This window comes from Cyanistes caeruleus, chromosome 2 (assembly GCF_971803275.1).
Source record: "Cyanistes caeruleus chromosome 2, bCyaCae1.hap1.1, whole genome shotgun sequence".
In the NCBI taxonomy this organism is placed as follows: Eukaryota; Metazoa; Chordata; class Aves; order Passeriformes; family Paridae; genus Cyanistes; species Cyanistes caeruleus.
This window is the reverse complement of record NC_141702.1, coordinates 74,397,355-74,419,587: the sequence shown is the minus strand read 5'-3', so window position 1 is coordinate 74,419,587 and position 22,233 is coordinate 74,397,355. Positions and strand designations below refer to the sequence as shown.

Here is a 22,233-nt window from a genome sequence, read left to right as displayed (position 1 = left end):
TGCCATGGCAGATACCACTTTCCACTTGCAGCTTTCCTCTTTAAAATCTTGTGTAGAGAAAGATCCAGCAAGGCAGTGCATATATAAACATCCAAGGCCATGCAGCTTTGGCCAAGGGCACTGGGCTGCAGAGCAAGCGTGATGGACAGCAAAGTCCCAGTGTGAATATCTGCTGAGTGCACTGAGGTCCAGCAGCCTGTGCCCTCCCCTGAGGCCCCTGGAGCTGGCTCATGACAGCACCCGGTGATTTGGTTGCCTCTCTGTGGTTGCCTCTCACAGTCTCTCTCCAGTGATTTGGAAACTGTCTTCTTTATTGTCACCAGGCTGAAATTGGTGTTTGAAAGTTTAGATTTTTTTAAACTAGGAATGGGTTGTCAGATGATAGGTTTGCTGTCTTAGTGACTTTTTCTCAATTTTTTTTGGTCCTTTTTGACAATTTTAACCAAAGTGCTACTGAATCCCCTTCCATGAAACATCAGGAAGAGAAATCCCCCTGCATGTGTGACAAAAGTGTCTGCCACTTACAGAAAGCTGTTTCTGAAGGAAGATGCATGCAGATTTCAGGTCCAAGATTTCACAATCTTCCCAGATATTTTTGGCAAAAAGCATTATTGGTTATAAATTATTTGCTCATCCCTACCTTTCAAAATGACCTTTCAATAAGAAATGTCACTGTTTGAAGAGGAGTGGAGCATTAATTAATTAATAAAGCAATAACAAGGGGAGCTACAAACTAAGTTAACTTAATTAAATCAGCATCTAAAAGTATTGCAGCAGGAGAAATAAATCAGTGAATAAAACAATGGCTTTCAATTACCCTCCTCACTTCTTAAAACTCAGTACTTTGCCTCAAGTGGAACAAAAGCAAAATAGGACTCAGGCTTAGGAACATGAAACTCAATTTCAAATTCTTCACATAGCACAGGAACACAAAAAAGATAATGAAAATAGAATATATACATAAAACTCTCTGCAACATCCTTTTCAATTCTATTGCTGTTATTTTAAACTGTTTTTAATACTGCCTGTTGTAGGCAAAAGTAGAGTGCTACATTCTAAATTCAAATGCACACTGCCTATGTCCAGAAGACAAAGTACGTGTGTGGTGCCTAATTACCTGAGATATGGAGAAATACAGGCTTTTCAGAAGTGATCACAGTCTCTCTTCAATGGTTTTACTTGGAAGTACTATTTGCTTTACTGTGTTTTTGTTCCACACAGTTCTAAACTCAAATACTCTAAAGAGCAGCCTTTCATGTTGCACCTTCAGCAGCAGAGCATTATTACAGCACAAAGGGAAAACAGAAAAGCATCCTGTTGACACACTGGATGTAGAAGCATACCAGTAATGTCGCACAGGGACTTCATGTGCTTTCCTTTTGAAAGGCATGTCATTCTGTGAAGGTTATTTTTCTGGAAGAAAGATCTCTGTGGCCTGAAATATGGAACCATTTAGAGATGGGGAAAGAGCCATTATACCATAGCTTTACAGCCCTACACTTCTGCAGCAAAGATAGAAAAACAGATCTGCAGAGCAGGAGACACTCCTTTGTAGAAGGGCAAATCGGAAAAATCAATAACAGTGCAGACTGGGTTTTAGGAGTCCAGGGTCTGGAGGAGGTCACTTTATCTCCCCTCCTTTTATTTTTTTCTTATCCCTTTTACATGAAACAACACATTTGGCTTTAAAGAAATCAAAGAGTTGTCTCTGTTTGTTGTATTTTAAAGTAGCCTTGATGCTTCGATGTTAAGATTTGGAATGACAGATGTCTCCAAATCAATACTACACTTTAGTATTGAACTTCCATTTATAGTCTTTATCACCTATTCATTATTGTCTCTGTTTGTAAAAGTTAATTAAATCTCTCAGTATCCCTCTGAAGTACCTTTGCTCAATTTTCCAACAAAGAGAATTAAAGAACAGATTGATGAAGTCTGATGCTACAAGAAAAAAAAAAATTAAAAAAAAAACCCAAAAAAACACATGGAACTTGCCAGGAGCAAACATGGTTTCTAGGGCATACAAACTCAGCTGAAAATAAATCCCCAGAGCAGTAACTCATGCCCTTGACACGTTTTCCTCATAGCCTTGCCCAGCAAGGAGCACTCTGATGAGCTGAGGATGCTGCACTGTTGTCTCCTTCCTACCCCATGGAGCCTCTGGCAGCTGCAATCTCCTGCTGTTTCCTTACTGGATCTTGGATCTTTCTTCTTGACAAAAAAAAAAAATAAAAAAAATTCCACAGATGCTGCAGGAGATTGTGTTTTAGATTTTTGGCTGAAATTAGCTGTTCGGCTCAACCCCATCATTACTGACTGACAGACCAGCCAGACAATCACATAAATCTCATGTCCTTATACAGAGGTGAAATTACAACTTTTTAATGTTTTTTTTTTAAGCAGATCTATAACACTGAATATTCACAGAGGCCCTTATGCATAGCTGCCAGGTAAAACCGTTCCCACCAAGGTCTGTGAGCTGTGGATGTGAAATGATATCCAGTAAGCCAAATCCTATGGTCATGTACATCACCAGCAAAGTCAGAATTATACCCCTTACAACTGCATAAATCAGTTCTAACTTAATGCAGTAAAACCAGACTCAGTAAACAGCTTGATGAAGATAAAAGAAAGCTGCCATCTGCTAGAAGGGAACTTCCTCTAAAAATCCAAAACCTACAGCTGGAAATACATCTGTTCACAACTTGTGCAAAACTGAAAGTCTTCAATACCTCTGCAGAGTTGCACCTGGAAGAACTTTTTTTTTCTTTTTATGGAAATCATACATTTGATTTAAACTTATTTACTTTAGTGGATGTGATATCCTGTGAAATCATCAATAAATTATTTGTTCCTTGAATTTTAGTGTAGCATGCTCCTATACTTCATTTGCTTCAGTTGTACTGAAATGGTACTTTTAACTATTTTTTATTATTATTACTACTATTGCAGGCAACAATTTCAGTACTAACTCTTACTGACAGGCAATAATTACCTTTCTAGGTATTATTATTCTAGGAATAGGCATCATTTCAAAATGACAAATGAATAAGAAGGCTGGCCTTAGAATTCAAAGGTCCCGGTAAACACTGATCATCAGCAGCTATGGAAATTATGATGAACTGAAGGAAGAAATTGGTTTTATACAGTTTTACAGTAAAGAAAAGTTGTTTAAAACATGTATGAGACAGTTGGCCTTTTCTCCCCACACAAAATAGGTATTTCAAATTTAGTTCCAGCAAACAAGAAACCAATAACACAAAGATGACCAGGAGATATAGTCCTCATTCCTACCCTTAAATACAGGATAAAGAGGGATGAATTTTTTACATTGAACTTCTCTCATATCTCCTGGGAGACTCTTTTTTCCCCTTGTAGCTCCTGCCTTGCTGCAGTGCTGGCTAACTTGCATGCAGCTGCAAAGAAGAGGCAACACCAAGATTCATGTTCCCTATCCATGGGACATTTCAGTATCAAATGAGTGTCTGCCCTGTGTTTTTCTAAGGAGATGTTGGTAAGCCAACAGAAGCAATGAAGAAGTTACTGTTTTTTCTTGTCCTGCTTGTGATGGAGATGATTCAGATGTCCAGGAACTGCTGGATCTCTCAGGGTAATGAGTTTTGCCACTTGCCTTTTAAGCTTGAAGCCCAGCATGGTTTAATCAACCACTGTTGCTCTTTGCTCTGAAAACACACCTGCTGTTTGGTGGGTTTTACAGGGAGAGCTGAATAAAGTTTGTGCATCACCTTTACTCTGGAAGTGTGAAAGCTGTCTGTACTTTGGTACTCACCAGAAACACTTCCTGCAGCATATCATCAAAGGCAAAAATACAGCTTTTGATTAAAAAGTATAAGGAGTGAACACTGTTTCAGGGGTGAAAATGCAAAGATATTCCATCTTATGCCAGCCTTCTACAGGAAAAAAAATTGTCCCCTTTATTCAATCTCTCCAGGTCTAAGAAGCCCGTTGTACTGGAAGGGGCATTTCCTCTCCTTCAGGACCTTTGAGCAACTACTAATTCACCTGCAAAGCTGGCAGAGCTGAAAGGGGGTGAGGGTGGCACAGGACCTCCCCAAGAGGTCTTGGCACACCAACTCAGGGCAAAGTGTGTGACAGTGAGGGTCCCTGTGTGAGAGTGATTTAAATACCACCCAAGTCCCTTCTCTTTTGTTATATGAGCCCCTAGTGGCATGGTATGAAACCTTCAGCCTGGTCCAGTTCAGATGTTTAAGGATGAGACCAATAATCTTTTATAAAATATTAAGCGAGAATTCCTGGAAGGAGAGGAAATGTGGTATTTCCTCTCTGTGTAGAATGTACTGGGATGCTGTCATTTGCCACCAGGGCAGTTTTAGTCATAGGCTGAAGTAATCCTAGTGAATGTTTTCTGTAGACCTGTTTGAAACTTATAATTTTGAATATTTTTGAAGATGTTTTTGCTGTGAGTTTTTATTCTCTAACTGTAACAGAAAGCCTAAATATGTCAGTTTTTCCAAAATTAAATTGAGAAACATAATTTTGGCTGCATCAAAGTACTCTTTTATTTTATTTATTTTATTTTATTTTTTATTTTAATTTTTTTATCTCCTCTTTCTTAACTCTAATTATAATGCACAACTATGAAATAAAGTTTAAAAATGTACACAATCAAACCAAAGAATTCTGCTGAAATGTTTAGTACTGATAATTTGTCAAGCAAAACTTCTCTCAATTGCCCTGTTCCCGTGGATAGATGCTCTATCAGAAACTCATCTTTTCCTTAGCAGCTGTAACCTAAATTCAGAAGATGGAATAATAAAAAAACCCACCCGGAAGTTTTAAAACGGAACCCTTATGTCTTCCAGGTTTAGGGTAAACATACAAAGTTATGAAGTGATGTTTTTGTGATTGTCCTGCTTGGAGTTTACTAGCTTAGTTCTGATACGGGTAACATGAGGCAGTGGCTGGCAAGTGAGAGGTTCATTTCTCAGAAGGGAGGGTTTGGATGGATTTGGTCAAAGGACAGGAGATAAATGTCAACATTCTCCCTAAGCTGTCCTGACCACAACTGCACTATGCTGACTTCTCACTCTAAACACTCCTTCCATTAGGCTGCTTGGATGTGGTAAACACAAAGCCAGTCCAATCTGACTCATTCTAACAAATTTTTTTTGGATGAGTGTTTCAGTTACTGAATTATAAAAATTTTGGTTTCCAAAATAAATAACTAGTATATTTAAAGCATCCCTGAGGAAGCTGGGATAATGGCTTATCTAACAATGAGGGCACACTTTGTTTAGGAGATATGAAGCCCTGAGACAGATGCTATTTGTAAACCACACAGGATGAGGCTAATCAGGTTACCTGTAACCCAGCCCTCCATACTACCTTCACACAAAACAGACATGAATTTAAAATTTAAGTAGTTCAGTAAAATTGTGGCATTTAATGTTAACATTCAGACAAAACAACCCTCTGCTTTGCCCAGGACCTGACATGATGTAGACATACTTAATATAGCTCTGCTGATATGTTTGCCTCATAAAAATGAAAAAGTATCTGCAAGACGGCTGTCTGTCACTGAAAAAGCCTCCAGTCCCACCAGCAAGCAGGGTGTGAAGTCAAGGCAAGGTCATTTCCTAAATTAGAGCGTAAGAAAAAGTCTGATCTTTCGCTGTTATCAACATGCTCATTAAAGCTTTGCAAGCAGCAAGCCTTGGCCACACAGACAACAACAACAACAACAAAAAGGCTAATTTAATGTTTTCTCCTTTGAGGAGAGGAACACAGTCCTCAAACAATTGTGAATTGGTTTTCAGCCTGGACTCCACTACCGTATAGGGAGTGTTGTGGAAGATATGACTAAGTTCAGAGAGTTTCTGGGTGAAATCATGGCCCTAAAACAGTCAATAGTAAAACTGCTGTTGACATTAATAGGATCTCACCATCTACATCTCAATCCCTATATACAGCTCTAAAAATATATGTAGCTGCTGGAGCTCTAAAAGAATACCTAACCGAAAAGGAAATCTTGGGTTTTTTTTCCTTATGTCACTGAGTAGCTGCCAAAAGCTAAACACAAACGGTACTGAGCAATGACTACAGGGAGACAGGAGGAGAGCAGATAAATATTTAAAGGATATAAACATAGAGGGAAAAGAAGACTTATTTATCAAAATAAAAGGAAAGAAATTAAAATAAATAGGAGGAGGTAAGCGAAACAGAAACAGAGGAAATGTAGGCTATGCTGGGCAAACTTCAACTGCATGAACCCCTACAGAGCAGAGCAATGGCTTGGGATTGGAACCTCCTTACTGACACATTTTAAAACAAAACTGAACAGAAAAAGTTAAACAACTATCTAGTAAGAAACCAGCCTGTCCTGACTGCAGGGGAATGAGACTGCATTTTTCACTATGTCCTACTTTGCTGCAGTGACTCCACCTCCATAAAGGACATCTTAAAAAAAAAAAATAAAATTTAGATTTCATTATTATGCACAAGTATTTGGAAGGTTATCTGAAACACAACATTTATAGCAGGACTCAAGCACATAGCATTATGTCAGAACATTCCACCAAAGTGAGAAAAACATTAGAAACCAAAAATTCATATCGTAATTGAATTTCAAAACCCTGAGAATGACCATGAGCAGTTTAGCTTCCACACAGCGCCTTTAATTCTGCGGTCTCAGACAGCCTTATCAAGAATCCTTGATCTCTAAGGCCCTGTGGGTGATAGCTGTGAGTAAGGCAGAGGGGTAATGCAGAGCCCCGTGACCACCAGCCCTGTGACAGAACTTCCAGTGACTGCTAGCAAACCATACTCCTCACACACACAGTGCAAACTTTCAGGCTTCCTCAAAGCTTTGCTTTGCAAGTTGCTTGCTTTGTGCTGGGAACCGCATGTAAGAACAAAAATACAAAACAGTACTTCTAAATGTACACCTACAAATATTTCTTTCTTATGATAATACACAAGGATCAAGATAGTATGTATATGACATTGATATTTTTCATTGCAGAGTTTATTGTATCCATACTGAAAACAAATTTGAACAGATAAGCATTGACAAAACTTATAAAGAAGATAAATATTTAAAGGATATGAAAATGTAGGACAAAGACTTATTTATCAAAATAAAAGGAAATAAAGGAATATAAATAGAAGGAGATATGTGAAACAGAAAGAGAGGAAATGTAGACTCTCTTTCAGCAGAAAAGCCAAATCTAGGTTTACAGTGTTGATGAAGATAATTTCCACTCAATGGCAACTATGTCATAGCCCAAACAAAGATCTGAAAGATGACCAGGGACACAGTACAATTTTCTGAACAATTTAGGCTTTGCCCGAATTTACAAAAATAATCTACTGCCGCCGAGAAAATGTCAGGTAAATTACTACACATGGAACCCTTTTGAGTGTGTCAATTACTATAGCATGCAGATAGCAAATGCTGTAGAGAAAATAGAAAGGGGAGGCTGTCATTGATGCTGATTGCTGGTCTCTCCTCAATCATCAAAACCTTCATCTCGGCGCAAACACCGCAGCCAGAGGACGCTGAAACTGACGTCTGTGACTGACACAAAGAGTGTGAAAACAGAATAATTTTGCTTCTGTAGAAACAAATCCCAGATGGTAGTCTCCCACATCATGCCATCTAACTTTTGTGGAGACCCAGCTAAGTGCTAGCACACCTCCTGGAGCAGCTGTGAACAGAACGCCTGGCCAGCTGTTTGGCGAAGGTTTACAAGCGATCCAACTGCAGTGCTGTGAGGAGAACCATCAGCAGCGAAACTGACCCCTATCCTCTGCTCTCACTCTGACTTAAAGTGGCATCAAGTGACAGCGTTGACCTCACTGTTAATCTGTCCTCATGCTTGAAAGGAAATGAGATTTTTCTGCTGTGTTATGGGAACCAATAAAAGCAGATGAGACCTCCCAGAGGATGCCTATGAATTTGGTTTCCAACCAACTGCAAATGCACTGCAGTTGCAGGTAGCTGAACTTGGTTAAATGGCAATCATCCTGGCTGTTACAAATGCTGAAAAGAGCAAACAAATGCTTGTCATATTGATAATGGATTCGTACCGCAGCCAATGACTTGCAGAGTCCATCAGGGAGGTTAAAAATCCCAGGGATATTTAGCTATTGTATTTTCAGTTTTGCTTTCCACTACAGCTATAAATTTACTCAAAAGCAGAGTTGATTCATTTCAAATAATTAATGCATTATACAGAAGACACATTTCCTAACAATTTCTTTGTTTGGACTCTTTAGCCATTAAATTCCATAATGCAATAGATTGCACTTCAGTGAGGAGGGGTATTAACAATATCTCCATTAATATCTGGCTATTACTCCTCCAAAGGGCAGCGAGCACTGAGAAGAGCAGGCTGGCATAACTGAGTCAGCATTAAGGATATGGAGATGGAGCAGAGGAGCAGCAGTAAGGGTAGCTGGTTTGTGTTCATGGAACAGGCTGGCAGCAGAAATGTGAGCACAAAGTCTTATAATTCCTAAACTGATGTACCAGCTCCCATGCTAGACACAGCCAGCCATGAAAGAACAGACCACATGACATAATTCAAAGGAGATGAAGACTAAGAGCATCTGAGCCTGTATTTGCCAAAAGAGCAATTTTTCTTTTCCTGTAATTTGCAGACTTGTGGTACCATCAGCAAGCTCTTGGATGTCAGGCAGGATTAAAAGACTTCCAGAGGTTCACATGCTGCACAGCTGACATGATGGGTTGCCAGAGATAGCTTCTCTCTTTTGGCAGTGGGTTTCTTAAAATTAGAAGCATTGCAAGCAAACACAAAGCTTACAAAACTCCTTAAGACAAACAAGACACAAAATAATTCAAGCCTCAAGACAAAGACAAAAGAAAACCAGAAAACTAGACTTTCACACGACGATTTCTATTTGGCTTATAGGACACCAGCCAGAGAGGCAGAAGAAAAAGTGCAGCAGGGAAGGTAAAACAATGACCAGGGTTTTGTTGTCACGGGTAGAGCCTGACTGGCCTGGGAACATCCTGTCCACTGATAATGTGCTTAATTCTTAAACTGAACACATGGGAGAAGGAGTGTGGAGGTTGACAGCCACAGGCAACCACCCTCCAGAAATCCTCACAGCATCACAGACTGACAGAATACGCTGAGTTGGAAGGGACCCATCAGGATCACTGAGACCAACTCCTAGCCTTGCATGGGACATCCCAAGAATCACACCACTTTACAAATCCATCTGCCCAAGGACTGGCTTTTTATAGGAACCTTCTCTGAATGGGACTTTCCAAAGGAACAAACATCTCAACAATCTGACCACTCTGCTGTCTTTGAAGCAAGACATTTCTACCAGTTTAATTATACCCCCTGAATTTTCAATAGTCTTTGTGATAGAGCAAGAGTGCCTCTGCTCTGTCATAGCAAAGCACTAAGAGAGGACCTGAAAGGAAGAGCATGCAGCCAGAGCAGAGAATATAATTTCTGACTTAGCTAGTATATAGCTAAATCTTCTAAAATGAGTATCTAGGGAAAATGAACACTGATGAAGTAAAGGAACATAAAAGATTCTCAACCTGCAGAAGCTGGAAGCTGAACACAGCAAACCTCAAGATGCAGAATAAAGCCACAGAGACGAAACAGTCCTTGAGAGAGAGGAGATGAATGAACAGCTTCAGCTGTGGCAAGGCAGACACTGGACAGATGCTAGGAAGTGTTTTGTATCAATATAGTGATAGAGACAGTCTAAGAATGAGTTAGGCAAACATCTGTGAGGAATGACACAAAAGAATCACTGTGCCATGCTAGGTCAGGGGTGGGCCATGGGACTTCTTCAGGTGCCTTCCTAATGATGCCTCTGTAGCAGTGTGAGGCACAGGGAACCCTCCCAGAGTACCACACCAGTGGGTTTACCTGGCACAGATCCAGCCACAGATTCTGCTTCCAAAGCAGAACCACTGAGCCTCTGTGGCTGTCCTGAAGTTCAGCTAGTCCTCATTCCCAGGTTCTTGGGCCAGGCAGAGCACTGTATGTGGCCAGCAGTGACAGTCTCATTTTGGACTCATTCTTTCAGCTGAAGCTTCATGTCAGTCTTCATAGATCTGTTCTAATTAAACTAAGCTGTCTGTTTCTCACCTCTCTCTGCTTTCCAGCTGGTGCTGATGAGGGGTGTGAGGGCTCACAAAGGTCACTGAACCTCCCAGTCTTTTCCAGGTAAAAGGACTTTTTCTACAGATAAAAAGGAATTGGATCACACTTTCAAACAGGATAAACGTTTCCCTAGTGGCTCCAGAACAACTGTCCATATAGTGTCTCCATTCCTGAATCCACAGCAAAAGCAACCAACAGCAATCTGCTACTTGACAATAAAAAATATCAAATGTGGTCTTTTCTGTAGAACAATAACCAGTTTGGGGGTAACTGCAAATATCTGTCACTAGATATACAATGCAATTGAAATGACAAAAGGAACAATCCAATGGAAATCAAGCTATAGTGAAACTCTTGAACAAGTCTGTGATGGAGAGTTTGAAGAATGAGTCTGGGTCTGAAAACCTTTTAATAGTGGTACCTAGAGGAGCTGCAGTTTGAAAGTGTTTCCATTGCTGCTTATTCATCATGGCAAATACACAGATCAATTGAAACTTTAAAGAGGTAAATGGCAAATTGACTGAAAATTACAAGATGAGTTGAAAAATTGCTTTGTACTATCAGAAAAGCCATAATTATGATGAACTACTCATTCTTGTAAAAAACCAACAGCCCAGCTACCCAGCAACCACATATTTACTGTCCAGAGGGCAACATCAAATGTAACCTGCATGAGCTGCTGCAGGTTCCTATATTTTAAAAAGTCATTCTTTCCGTATTTCACTGACAGAAGAGTGACTCAACAAACATTCAGAACAAGCTTATATAATTTGATCACAGGCAAAGAACATATATTTTCTTCCAAAGAAACCAGCAGGTTTTTTCAGTGCTTTCTTCTTCTGACTTCAGATTTGAATCACCTTTGTGCTCTCTAGAGAATCATCACATGAAAACCTGAATAATGCAACCCTCAGATGATGCTGAGGCCCATGGAACTGCTCAAGGATTAGAAGTCCAGGGCGTGGGCACCTTAACCTAGCAAAAAGATGGAAAAATTTAAGACAGCTCTGTGCTATACCTTGTGAAAAACACAAGCAGGGGTGCGCTCACTATCTTCACAGCCAAGTCTGAAACTTTGGCTTAAGCCTATGGGTGCACTAATAAGCAGCGTGGTTCCAATCTGTGGAAAATAACAGCGTGTGCTGGTACCTGAGGTTGTCCCACTCTGTATGTCACACTTTGGGGCCGTGACCTGAATGTCCATGAGAGGCTGGAGGGCACTGGGTGGGCTCCTGAGTGAATTTCATCAGGAGGGAACTCTGTGTGCTCCAAAACTGCTGTGCACAGCAAACCAAGGCACAGCAGAGCGGGATGCCTGGAAGAATTCCTTCAAAAGCTCAGTCAAACCCAAGCACCAATGCTGTTGGAGTCTAGGACACCCACCACAGTTTCTGCTGCTGAACTGCTCATGAAGAAAGATGGAGTTTGCTTCTGAGTCCTGCTCTGTCTGCTCTTTGGGGAGGTTAAAAGGAAACTGTTTCAGGCTACAGCATCCCAAGTGGCTGAAGCTTCTTTCCAAGTGAACATACAACTGTGCAGGGAGATATAATTTGATCTTATTGCAACAGAAGAGTTACACTGAAGGAAAGGTGTGGACAGGAAAGGACTGGGCAACGTTGCTTCATTTACCTACAGCAGAAATCACAAACACAGAAGGGTGTGCTCCTAGCTGAATCAGTCTGTCTGGAAGACAGGGAGGTTGATTTTAATCTTTTACCAATAATTAGGCACAGACAAAGTGATTCTGCCCTGCTTCAACAGCAGGAAGAACCTGCTGTTCAGGAACGGGAGCAGCAGTTTTAACAGAATCACAGAACCAATCAGGTTGGAAAAGATCTCTGGGCTCACAGAGTCCAGCCTTTGACTGAACACCACCTTGTCAATTAGACCATGGCACTCAATGCCACATCCAATGTTTTTCTGTGAAGAAATTCTTCCTAATGACAACCTAAACCTCCCCAAACACAGATTAAGACTATGTCCTCTCATCCTAGCACTACCTGACAAGAAGAACAGGTACCCTCACCACCTTTAAAGTGGTTGTAGAGGGTGACAAGGTCATCCCTGAACCTCCTTTTCTCCAGACTAAACATCCTCAGCTCACTCAGCAGCTTCTCCTAGGACTTGTGCTTCAGACCCTTCACCAGCTTTGTTGCCCCTCTCTGGACCCTATATAGAACTCAAGAGCCAACATTTTCACAAAGGGAAAACTCAATTGTCTTTGGCATTTAGGAAAACTCCATAAGGAACAACAGGTTTTTGTGTAAAAACAAATGAGCCAAAATGTTCCCTTGCTACAAAACAGAGAGCATTTTTAACATCCAGTGTTCATTTCTTTAATGTATCAGCAGTGGGAATTTTTTCGCTTCCTAACAGGATCTTCACAATGTACTTGGCATTGTGAAGACACTATAATTTAATCAGGAGTTCATGCAATGCAAACCCCCATATGGTTTGAATAAAACAGATAATAAAATCTTTAAGCGATGCGTGTTCAGTTTATATTTACAGGCAAAAGCTTTCCTTTCTCCTCCAAATCTGAATCCAAACACTGTGCACAGTCACTAAAGAGTATCTAACTCAGAAGCTACAAGCTCAGTGAGCACTTTAGCAAATACTATGAAAACAAACTTCCAGCAATGCTTTTTGTTGTTTTTGACCTGTCTGCTGTATATTCAGGCTAGGACTCGCTATAATATTTACTGACACACAATGAGTTGCCTAAACACAGTCCATTTTCCTTATAATACACAAAACCACATTATTCTCCATGCCCATTAGAATCAGCCTAAGTGAGCCCTTAAAGCTGACTTTTTAGGGGACAAAGGAAGAGGTCGTCTGATGCAAGTAAATTTGGAAAGGCACTGTAAAAACACAGCCCAAAAGTGACCCCTAAGCACTGGCTGTCGAAGAACTCGGTTTCATTTTCAAAACTCCCGCAGAGGAAAGAAAGCTCTGCTTCCTCAGATGACAGCTACTAAATCCAATTTGCTCCTAAACTGTGAGCAGGGTTGGCATGTTCTGCAGCTCTTCTTGACTCCTAGCCCACACAGAATATGCATGTGAATGGGCCAGTTCCAGATGGTGACCGAAGAGCGTTGCTGTCTGATTCAGCACTTACTCACTAGGCTGATCTTTACATTTTAGAGCCACTGGGAAATATACAGAGAAATCAAATCATTTTGTGTTTATGCACACAGAAGTTGCTATTTCTTTCCAAGACTGAAAAATTAGTGTATGGCTATTTGTGGAGAGGGGTGAGTCTATGTCTCAGCTGAATCTTTAAGGGCACTTCCAGGTCCAGCAATGTTTGTGTTTTTCTGACCTCAGAGCCCTGACATTTGTAGGGTTATAATTCTTAGACTAAAGAAGCCATGCATATGCATCAGTTCTAAGGATTTAATTGATCAGAGAACACAACCTTTCCTCCAAACTGCAGGAAAAAGGTACCTCTGCTGTGGGGTCTGGACTGTCCTGTGAACAGGATTTCCCTTGTGAATTTTTCAGAAGCAGGTAATAAGAGGCCCAAGAAGATATAAAAAATATAGCAGAATACTTTAAGAAAGGATAATAAACCAAAATTTAAAAGGTGAACCTGGATGAGTACCAGGGCCTCTCACCAAACACAAGGACTGTAAAAAGTAGAAAAAGACACCTTGAAAAGCTCAGCACAACAGAGGTAGTTTTACCTGAGGTGAAGACTTTTTCTGAGTCCTGCTTGATAGGGTAAAATTGTCTACAATTTCTCATTTTGTTGACATTTTATTCCTTTCAAACCAGAGGGAAACCTCTGGACTTTGGTATCTGATATCTAAACACCATATTTGTTGCAGGGAAACAGTCAAATACAGAGGAAAGCTGAAGAAGCCACTTCCAGAAGTTGGTGTCCAATCAGGGAAACCACTACTACAATTTTATCAGTGGTTTAGACAGAAATCACACTTGGCCTGGTAACATCCAAGTTAGTTGTTACATTTTGGGTACAATTGATATTATCCATCCTGCATCCCGGAGAACAGCCAAGCTCTCTGTGAGTCGCTAGAGCTGCTCTCACAGCTTACTGCACCTGTAACCACCACACACCAGCAAACCCCTAAGCCTGCTGGCTTAAACTGAGGGGATCATAAGCTGCAAAGCACTTCAGAGGTTTTGACAAAAGAGATTATGATTTCTAAACCCCATAAGCACAAAAAAGTAGATTGCATTCTCAGGGTCAAATGGCTTCCAGTGCCAGGACTTACACACCCCATTGCCAACCAGATGGGCAGATGCAAACTGCATCCTCATGATCCATCACATAACCCTTGCTACATCATCTCTGCAATATTTATAAAGTTAATGAGCATTATGTCGGTGAATTACAGCTTCATGCCACTTTCTCTTAGATTGCACGTCTCCTGGAGGAATGGGTCTTTGATTTTCAAGCTCCCTTACATTCCAGCACAGCAGCCTGCTGGGGATTTATGGGCATTTCATGGGTGCTTAATGAGGCTTACACTGTAACCAATCTAAACAGCTCTTGATCATGGCATTCTGAAGCACATCCAGTAAAGCTGATGGAGCCTGAGACACCTTGAGAGAAATACTGAATGAATCAGAACAATCAGCTTGCCCTGTCCCTCTGTTCCTGCTTTGCTGGTGAATACCAGACACATATATACACAGAATAAACACTCCCTGGTTTATTTCTGGTTGGTTCAGATTTACAATGAATTCAGGGTGGGCAGTACTCACTGATACATTTCTGTACATGTTTAAACATATAGATCAACTTTATTATCTGTCAACTTGTAATCTAAAACTCTGATTTTAAAGAAAAAGTAGAGCATAACAAAGACCTGAAAGCAACATTTTAAGATGGTATTTTAAGAGTACTATTTAATGACATTCTGAAGGGCAAAAGTCTCACTCCTGGAAGGTATTAGAATGCCTAAATATCTTTGAGCATCTAGGTGCCCCCAAAAGAGTTTATATTTGCAAAGGAAGCTATTAAGGTAATGTAATTTAATATACAGCATTTGAAAGAGAGGTAAGTTAGAGTTACACGTACATGCAGCCTTAAATCTGATGTAGTCCATATCTTGCACCTAACACATATAACATCCTTAAACATTTTGAACAAGGTTTTCCTAAAGTTGATAATTAGAATGAAACACTTATCTAGAAAGCTTTCTGCTTCAAAATCAGATACCCACAAGCTCCTGAAAAAGGAAATGAGGCAGAAAGGAAAGAAACGTATGTGTGATACTCTCACTTACAACAAAAACTAACAGCAACTTTTGCTCTTTCAAGGATCCATGCTATTACAAGTGCTTATTCAGATACATCCTATGTGTAAAATAAACCTTCATGAGTTTAAAATTAATTTAATTTTCACAAATATTCTTGTGTACAGATGTGCCTCTGCCAGGTTTTACAATCTAAACTGGAATATTCTGGAGCCTAATTTTCCCTTCACAGCAGGAGTGGTGCTGCTGATTATCAGATTTTTTCAAGCTCAAATCTACATATGTGATTGACCTACAAAGTCTCTTTTGTATCAAAAAACATTTTTGAGCTGTAAACACTTGAAGAATTCTGCTGCTGCTTGCTGTGCCCTTCTTATGCTAACCTTTGCTGCTGGTGAAGTTGGGATCATGCTAACAAGGGGCAACTACCCTGGAAAGGGGCAGGAGGCAGCAGGCTCACTGGAGAAAGCACCATTTTGTACTTCTGCTTCTTCCTAAACATTACCAGATAGCCACAGCCAAGTCAGGCTCCCAGGGCAGGAAATCCCTCAACAGGACCTACTATGGTTGTTCCTCAGAGCAAGTACCATCACTCCTGAAAGTCTCTTAATTACCCATGTTTTATTTCTTCAGATGAATCCAGGAAAGAAATTAGCTTTGCTATCCCATTTTTTTTTTTCCTTCTGACTTCTCCGTTCGCATGCTTTGCAAATTTGTTGCACTATAGAAAATAACTGCTATAACATTTAGGGCTGTCTGGCCATATTCAATGGAATTGGCATGGAGAGCTCTGTCTTTCCTGCTCCACGTGGTACTTGTGTGGAGCACAGGTCAGAAAGAAAAATCATCAGAAATTTGTCTTGTAGCGTGTCTTTTGTCAGCAGATGCTGAACACAGTGCTAACATGTACCTGTAGCTTTGCTCCCACTGCTTGACAGGGTAATAAACACTTCACATTGGAGTGACTTCCAGTCTTTTTGAGTGTAGGTAGTCAGCAATAATTCAGCACTCTCACTTAAAAGATGAAATTAAGCTGTCAGAAATATTATCTCTGTGCCAAAAGTTATATGGAAGCTTACTGACAGCAATCCTCGTTGTTGCTCATCTCACTCACCCTGTTGCCATTGGGGTTCTGTCTTTATTTTTGTACTTTGAGTTAAACAGCTGTCAATTTAAACTTATCTGTAGAAACTGGTGCAGACAAATTAGTTCCTATCCCTGTGCTGGTTATCTTGAGATTAATGGGGAATCCAGAGCTAGCAGTCAGAGAGGTAAGTAGTCTGAATGGGAAAGAAATGCAATCCACCAAAATCACAAAGTAGCCTCAATTTTTGGATCTTGTGACCCACACTCAAAAAGACAATAAATAGCCTGTTTGTGCTATAAAGAGCTACAGAACTGCAAAGAGGTTCTTGTTCTTGACAGAATAGAAACTTAATGGAACACTTTGGGTACTTTAAACTTGCAATCTAAATTTTGGCATTTCCTGAAATACTACCACAATAAAGGATTTTTCTTTTACAGTGGAATCAAATTTTACATATTTCACCATCAAACATTAAGTAATAGTAAAGTGTTTGGGGATGCAAAAAAAAAAAACCCATCCCCTTTGCCAAAGCTCTTCCTGCTAAACACTCCTCAGAGTTACACAGAAAAAGAGGGAATATCCAGCTTTCCCATTTGGTAAAAAACCCTCTGTATTGTCAAAAGAAACAGGAATAAGTTTCTGGTATATGCTGATGTCTGAGGGGTTACACAGACCTTGCTCAGACACCATCAGAAGAAGATGTTCCCCAGTGGGGAAGACTCTGACAGCTGAGTTCAGCCCAGTTTGGGGCAGTTCACGGTCCTGCTCTTGGTTGAGAAGTCAGAGAATCACTCTGCCATACACGTGATGCACACAGGCCTGACCTATTGCTTTGCATGTCTTATGTCCAGTACTGTCTAAGTGCTTATTTAGCCTGGGCTGTTCTGCTAGAACAAACATTCTCGTCTAGATTCCAAACAAAAAGATAAGCACGCCAGCATTGCTTCAAACTCCTGTTTCCCTGAAAAGGCTTTCTTAGGGGAAAGGACTGTCTAAAGGCCTGGTGTGCCTTTGCTTGCAATTATTGGAAGCTTTATTCATGTTTTGGTTCCCCAAAGCAAGGCATGCTAAAGAAATCTGGGTTTTTAAGTGATCAGAACTATCTGGTCACTTAATGATTATTCTTTGCATTAGGACAGAAATTTAGACACTACACTGCATTGCACAAACCCACACTGTCCAAGATAAAGCAAAATATCTGCTCCAGACAAAATGAATGCTCTCCTCTTTATCTGCAAGAAGTGTCAGGCTTTTGAGGGAAAGATCAGAATGGTGCTAGGTCAGGAAAACAAGATGACTGCATCCTCCATACTCTGTGGAGGAACAAGCAGTAAGGACTTCAGCTGAGACTGAACTTACTCTCTTTGCTTTTCAGTCCTGAGCTTGACTACAAATTTCTATTTTGTCTGTAGCAGGCAGTGGCCCCAGAAGAGAATGATCAGCTTTAAACATCAGTCCCTTGGCCCTAGCCTCCTACAGCCCATGAGCTAGGAAACAGCAAGATCTAAACAGTCTCAGAACCACTCCTCACACTTGAAAACGCGTTCCCATGGTTTTTCAGGCACATAGTGAGACCCACCAGCTGGGAAGGCCATTCTGCCCAGCAGGAGCCAGGTTTACTTCAGCAACATAAAGATAGTGACACTTCAATACAAATTAATATATACCAAATAGAAGTTCTAAAAATAACACCGAGAAAATAAAGCATGCATGCATCTGAGAAGCTGTAAACCTGTTTTCCTGCTCCCACACTGTATAGGTAACATATTTTTGTTTAAAAGTTCTTTTCACCTAAAGTGAGGCAGAATTTTGGAGGATGGTAGGGACATATTTATGCATTCATATACTGCAAGGCAGCAACAATGTAAAAAATAGCAAGAAAAATAAATTACTACCTAGCACAGAAAGAGAAACTGCAGCCACTGTCTCAAATCCTTACCTTTCAGAGTTGCCTTCTTAAGTACCTTCATGGCATAAAGCTGGCCTGCATCAGATCCTTTTATCTTCCTGACTAGAAATACCTGTAAAAAGCAAATGTTTTGTATAGATGAGTACTGAATTTCTACTTACAAGACTTACTGCATTCAGCAGGAGAATAGATACTGTGGTTCAGGAAATCTAATGAAAATTACTAGCTGAAAGCATTTCATGTCTATTTCACCTGCAATTGGTTGAGCTAGCTCTGGAAATTTTCAGTTTTAAGCCTTTACCACCTCACAAAAAATACATTTTCAATATTATTAATTGACATCAGTTATATATAGTCAGTCATATATATTCAGTTAAAGATAGGTGAAAAGTTAGAATCAGTGTGCACATATCTCTTCACACTCTGACCAGCTTTATATGAAAAAAAAATTATGTCTCATATGTGTCTAGGAATGTGCAGTGTCTTAAAATTATTTCCATCAATTAAATTAAAGAAAAAAGTCAATTTGGTGCCATTCATGCTATAACTCATGAATAGCAACTTGCCGAAGATGCAGCTGAAGCAGAAAGTTCATACAGCTGAAAATCTGTTGTTATTATAAAATAAAGGACAGTTTTTCCTGTTACAGTCTCCTATGCTTCATTTTCTGACAGTGTAAAATTTTAATTAAAGTAAAATAAAATAAAATAAAATAAAATAAAATAAAATAAAATAAAATAAAATAAAATAAAATAAAATAAAATAAAATAAAATAAAATAAAATAAAATTTGTAGCTAAACTTGTACTCTTTTTATTGTGTTACATGCAAATGTTTCTTATCTGCCCCTCAGTCCATCTGAGCACTAGAGGGGTAGTGAACAATGGGATCACTGGTTCAATTTGGTTTTTATAAGACTTTTAGTGTTTTAATAATTGCAAATAAAATAAACAACTCTTTTAGCTGGTTCTCAGGACACTCTCTGTCTGCTGAGGTCAGAAGTACCAGGCAACAGTTATTTTTATTTCAGCACTAGTGGTACTGGACAGAAGCTGAAGTGAAGCCAAATGTAAAAATAAAAATATAGTCTCACGTCCATACAGTCCCATATACTCATTAATATACAAATTAACAAAGACTAGGTGAAATTATCTAACTAATGAATGTCTATTTGGATTAAAAATTCCATGGCAATTATTTTATTAATTGCCTGTCCAGGAACCTTGCAGCTTTGTTAACTGTCTCCACCTAAAAGATAAAAAGCCAAAAAATAAGGAAGGAGGAAGTATGTTTCCAGCACAATTTTTGCAAGCTGAAAGACTCTTCCTCCTAAAAAACCCCAACCTGTAAACAGATTAGATTTTCTCAGATCCATTTGAGGAAAGGTTTGTGGGAACGGAGAACAAATTTTATCAAGTAGGTACAGAAGCTGGGGGGAAAAAAAAAAAAAAAAAAAAAAAGTAAATCCTCTCTGAACAACTTCATCAGAACTCTTACATCTGACAGCATCACAGCTCCAACACTGGTACAACATGGTCTGACAGGGTTTTGGTGAGACTGTCCTTCTCAAGACATTTCCTGTGCAAATGAGATATGCAGAGCTCCTCAGCTGAGCTGCCCCGACCAGCCCAGCCTAGGCACACATTGTTTGCTCCCAGCCCCTGCTTCCTACTCTGATGAACACACAAACACCTCCAGTGCTCACAACTGTAGGAAAAAATGATGAACTCTGGATGCAATAGGTGCACGTAAGACTTTCTGAAGTGTGTTTTTGTTGTTATTCATGGTAAATTGAGCTCAGCTGCTCCAACATTAACAGGAAGTCAATTCATTTAGAAGTTTACAGAGAAAAGTTGGGATATTTTTCTGGCCAGGCCAAGTAGAAGATTTAATTTTTTTATTACACTGAAAAGGAGGAGAAAGTCAAAAGCAAGCTTGTCCAGACACTAGATTTTCAGCTGTAGTATTATTATTTTTAAGAAACATTTATGGGCTCTTTACCCCAAAAAAACCCAAAAACCTAAACCCTTAAGATAATGGTTTTCAGAAGCACTGCCCATAAAACAGCACAGCATACAGGACCTGCAGAAATATAAGGCTGTAGTTCTAGAAATATCTGGTGTGCCATATAATCTAGCAGAACTTGTAATACCCACATTTCTGTAATAAGCAAAATTGTCAATTTACATTACTAGTCACTAGTCAGCTGTTCACTGTAGCACGGGATAGGGCACTTGTCCGCATTCCCTCCAAAAGAGATGAGTCAAGAACACTGTGTTCTATTTCAGAGGACATCAAAATAACCACCAAACCAGAAAGGAACAGAACAAATGAAAATGCACTGTACTGCAAAATGATGTCACCTTTCTGATTATTCTGAAATGCAATGTGACACATCGTTCTTGAAACCACCAACTAGCCCTGAAGTACTTATGTGACAGGTTATATTAGCTGGATGAGACAGGTTTGCCAGAAAAGCATGTGCATGTGGTTGAGCATGACTTTCAATTTTCTAGTTTGATATGTTTGCAAGCACCTCAGGTTATTATCACATGAACTAGCAGAACTCCCTTAGCTGGAGCAATTGGTGCATCACCCAAAACCTGATATAAAAATCTAATCAAGTGCTCTGCACCTCAAGAGTGTTGGGGGCACTCTCTCTTACACCAAAGACATCTCTAATCCTGCAAAATATTATTTAGGCCTTGGGTGAACAACTTGAAAATGTATTGGTTTGCATCCCCAGGGACATAGATTAGAATTATTAGCTCAAATACCAAGGTGATAAAAATGTAGGTGGCTGGGGACTGCATAAGTAAGTCCTTCTCAAGGACCCATAGCAGACCTCTCTTCCCCCCCATGTCTTTGCTGCTCCAGGGAGTTTTCTTCTGTTTCTCACATAAGATATGGAAAGTGATTTGTAATTACATGCAGCTCCAGACAGGTACATTGTCCACACTCACAATCTTATGCCCCAGAAATCAGACTTCCTTTCGGGAAGAGGTTGCAGAGACCAGGCATTTTGCTTATTAAATGCCTAAAGTCAGAAGGCCAACACAAACAATACTGAAAATACATCAATGCAATCTAAGATAACCAACAAACCATTTCTAAAATCTTTACTGCCTATATATGAAAATTGAATATTCTGCCTCTGTTACTTTTATCAAAGATGTTTCTTTCTGTTCTTCTCCTTCCCACACTGAGTCCCACAGTAAACCTAATTTTGAGCTGTTTGCTTTTCCACATTCATTTAATATTTAAAACTTAAATACACTGTGCTCAGAAGAAATTCTCAAGCTCAAGACTTGGTATTGAATGTTAACTTTCTTGATATCTTTCATCTCAGGGAACTTCTAATAGATTTAATCATCAATGCATTCTGGAATAACCAGGAAGTTGATAAATACTCTTAACATAACTTCCTTTAGAAAAAAACTAAAGGTTCTGTTTGGCAAATATGTTTTTAAAGCTCTACAAAATAATACACTTATAATTATGAGGACTTCAATGCCTAGTTTCAACTAGGTTCTCTGTTCCAAAGTTTTCAATGTCTTATAGAAAGACTCTAAGGCTGAATTGACTCTTCTTTCTCTCCATCTTTCCTTCCTGTTCTCATTTTCAACCAACATGCCCTGCTGAAGAACTGTCTTTGGAATTAGGAAAATCCTTTGTCTTAAGATATGTTGAGAATGTTATTTCACCACGAGTTAGCTTGTGGTCATACAGGCAGGATATTTTTTTCCCCCCATGCTCTTGCGATAATAATTATTGTATTCTGCAGTGGGGTTTATCTCCAGGACCTTTCAAGGCCTCTGAGTGTGAACTAAACAGAAGTGTAGGACTTGGAAATATGCTTAAGGTTGTCCTCAAT

General features: G+C 39.7%; 1 protein-coding gene across 4 annotated transcripts in view; it reads right to left on the bottom strand.

Annotated features, from left to right (window-relative positions):
• Window positions 1–22,233, bottom strand: part of RPS6KA2 (ribosomal protein S6 kinase A2) — a 285,035-nt gene that overhangs the window by 74,393 nt on the left and 188,409 nt on the right. For 3 of the 4 annotated variants that reach the window (XM_086877952.1, XM_086877953.1, XM_023923711.2), the window contains one exon: window positions 18,391–18,472. In XM_086877952.1, the coding sequence (XP_086734078.1) occupies window positions 18,391–18,472 (82 nt within the window). Of the gene's footprint in view, window positions 1–1,117; window positions 1,283–18,390; window positions 18,473–22,233 lie in introns of those variants that run through there. The other variant, XM_023923712.2, reaches the window with a different exon arrangement.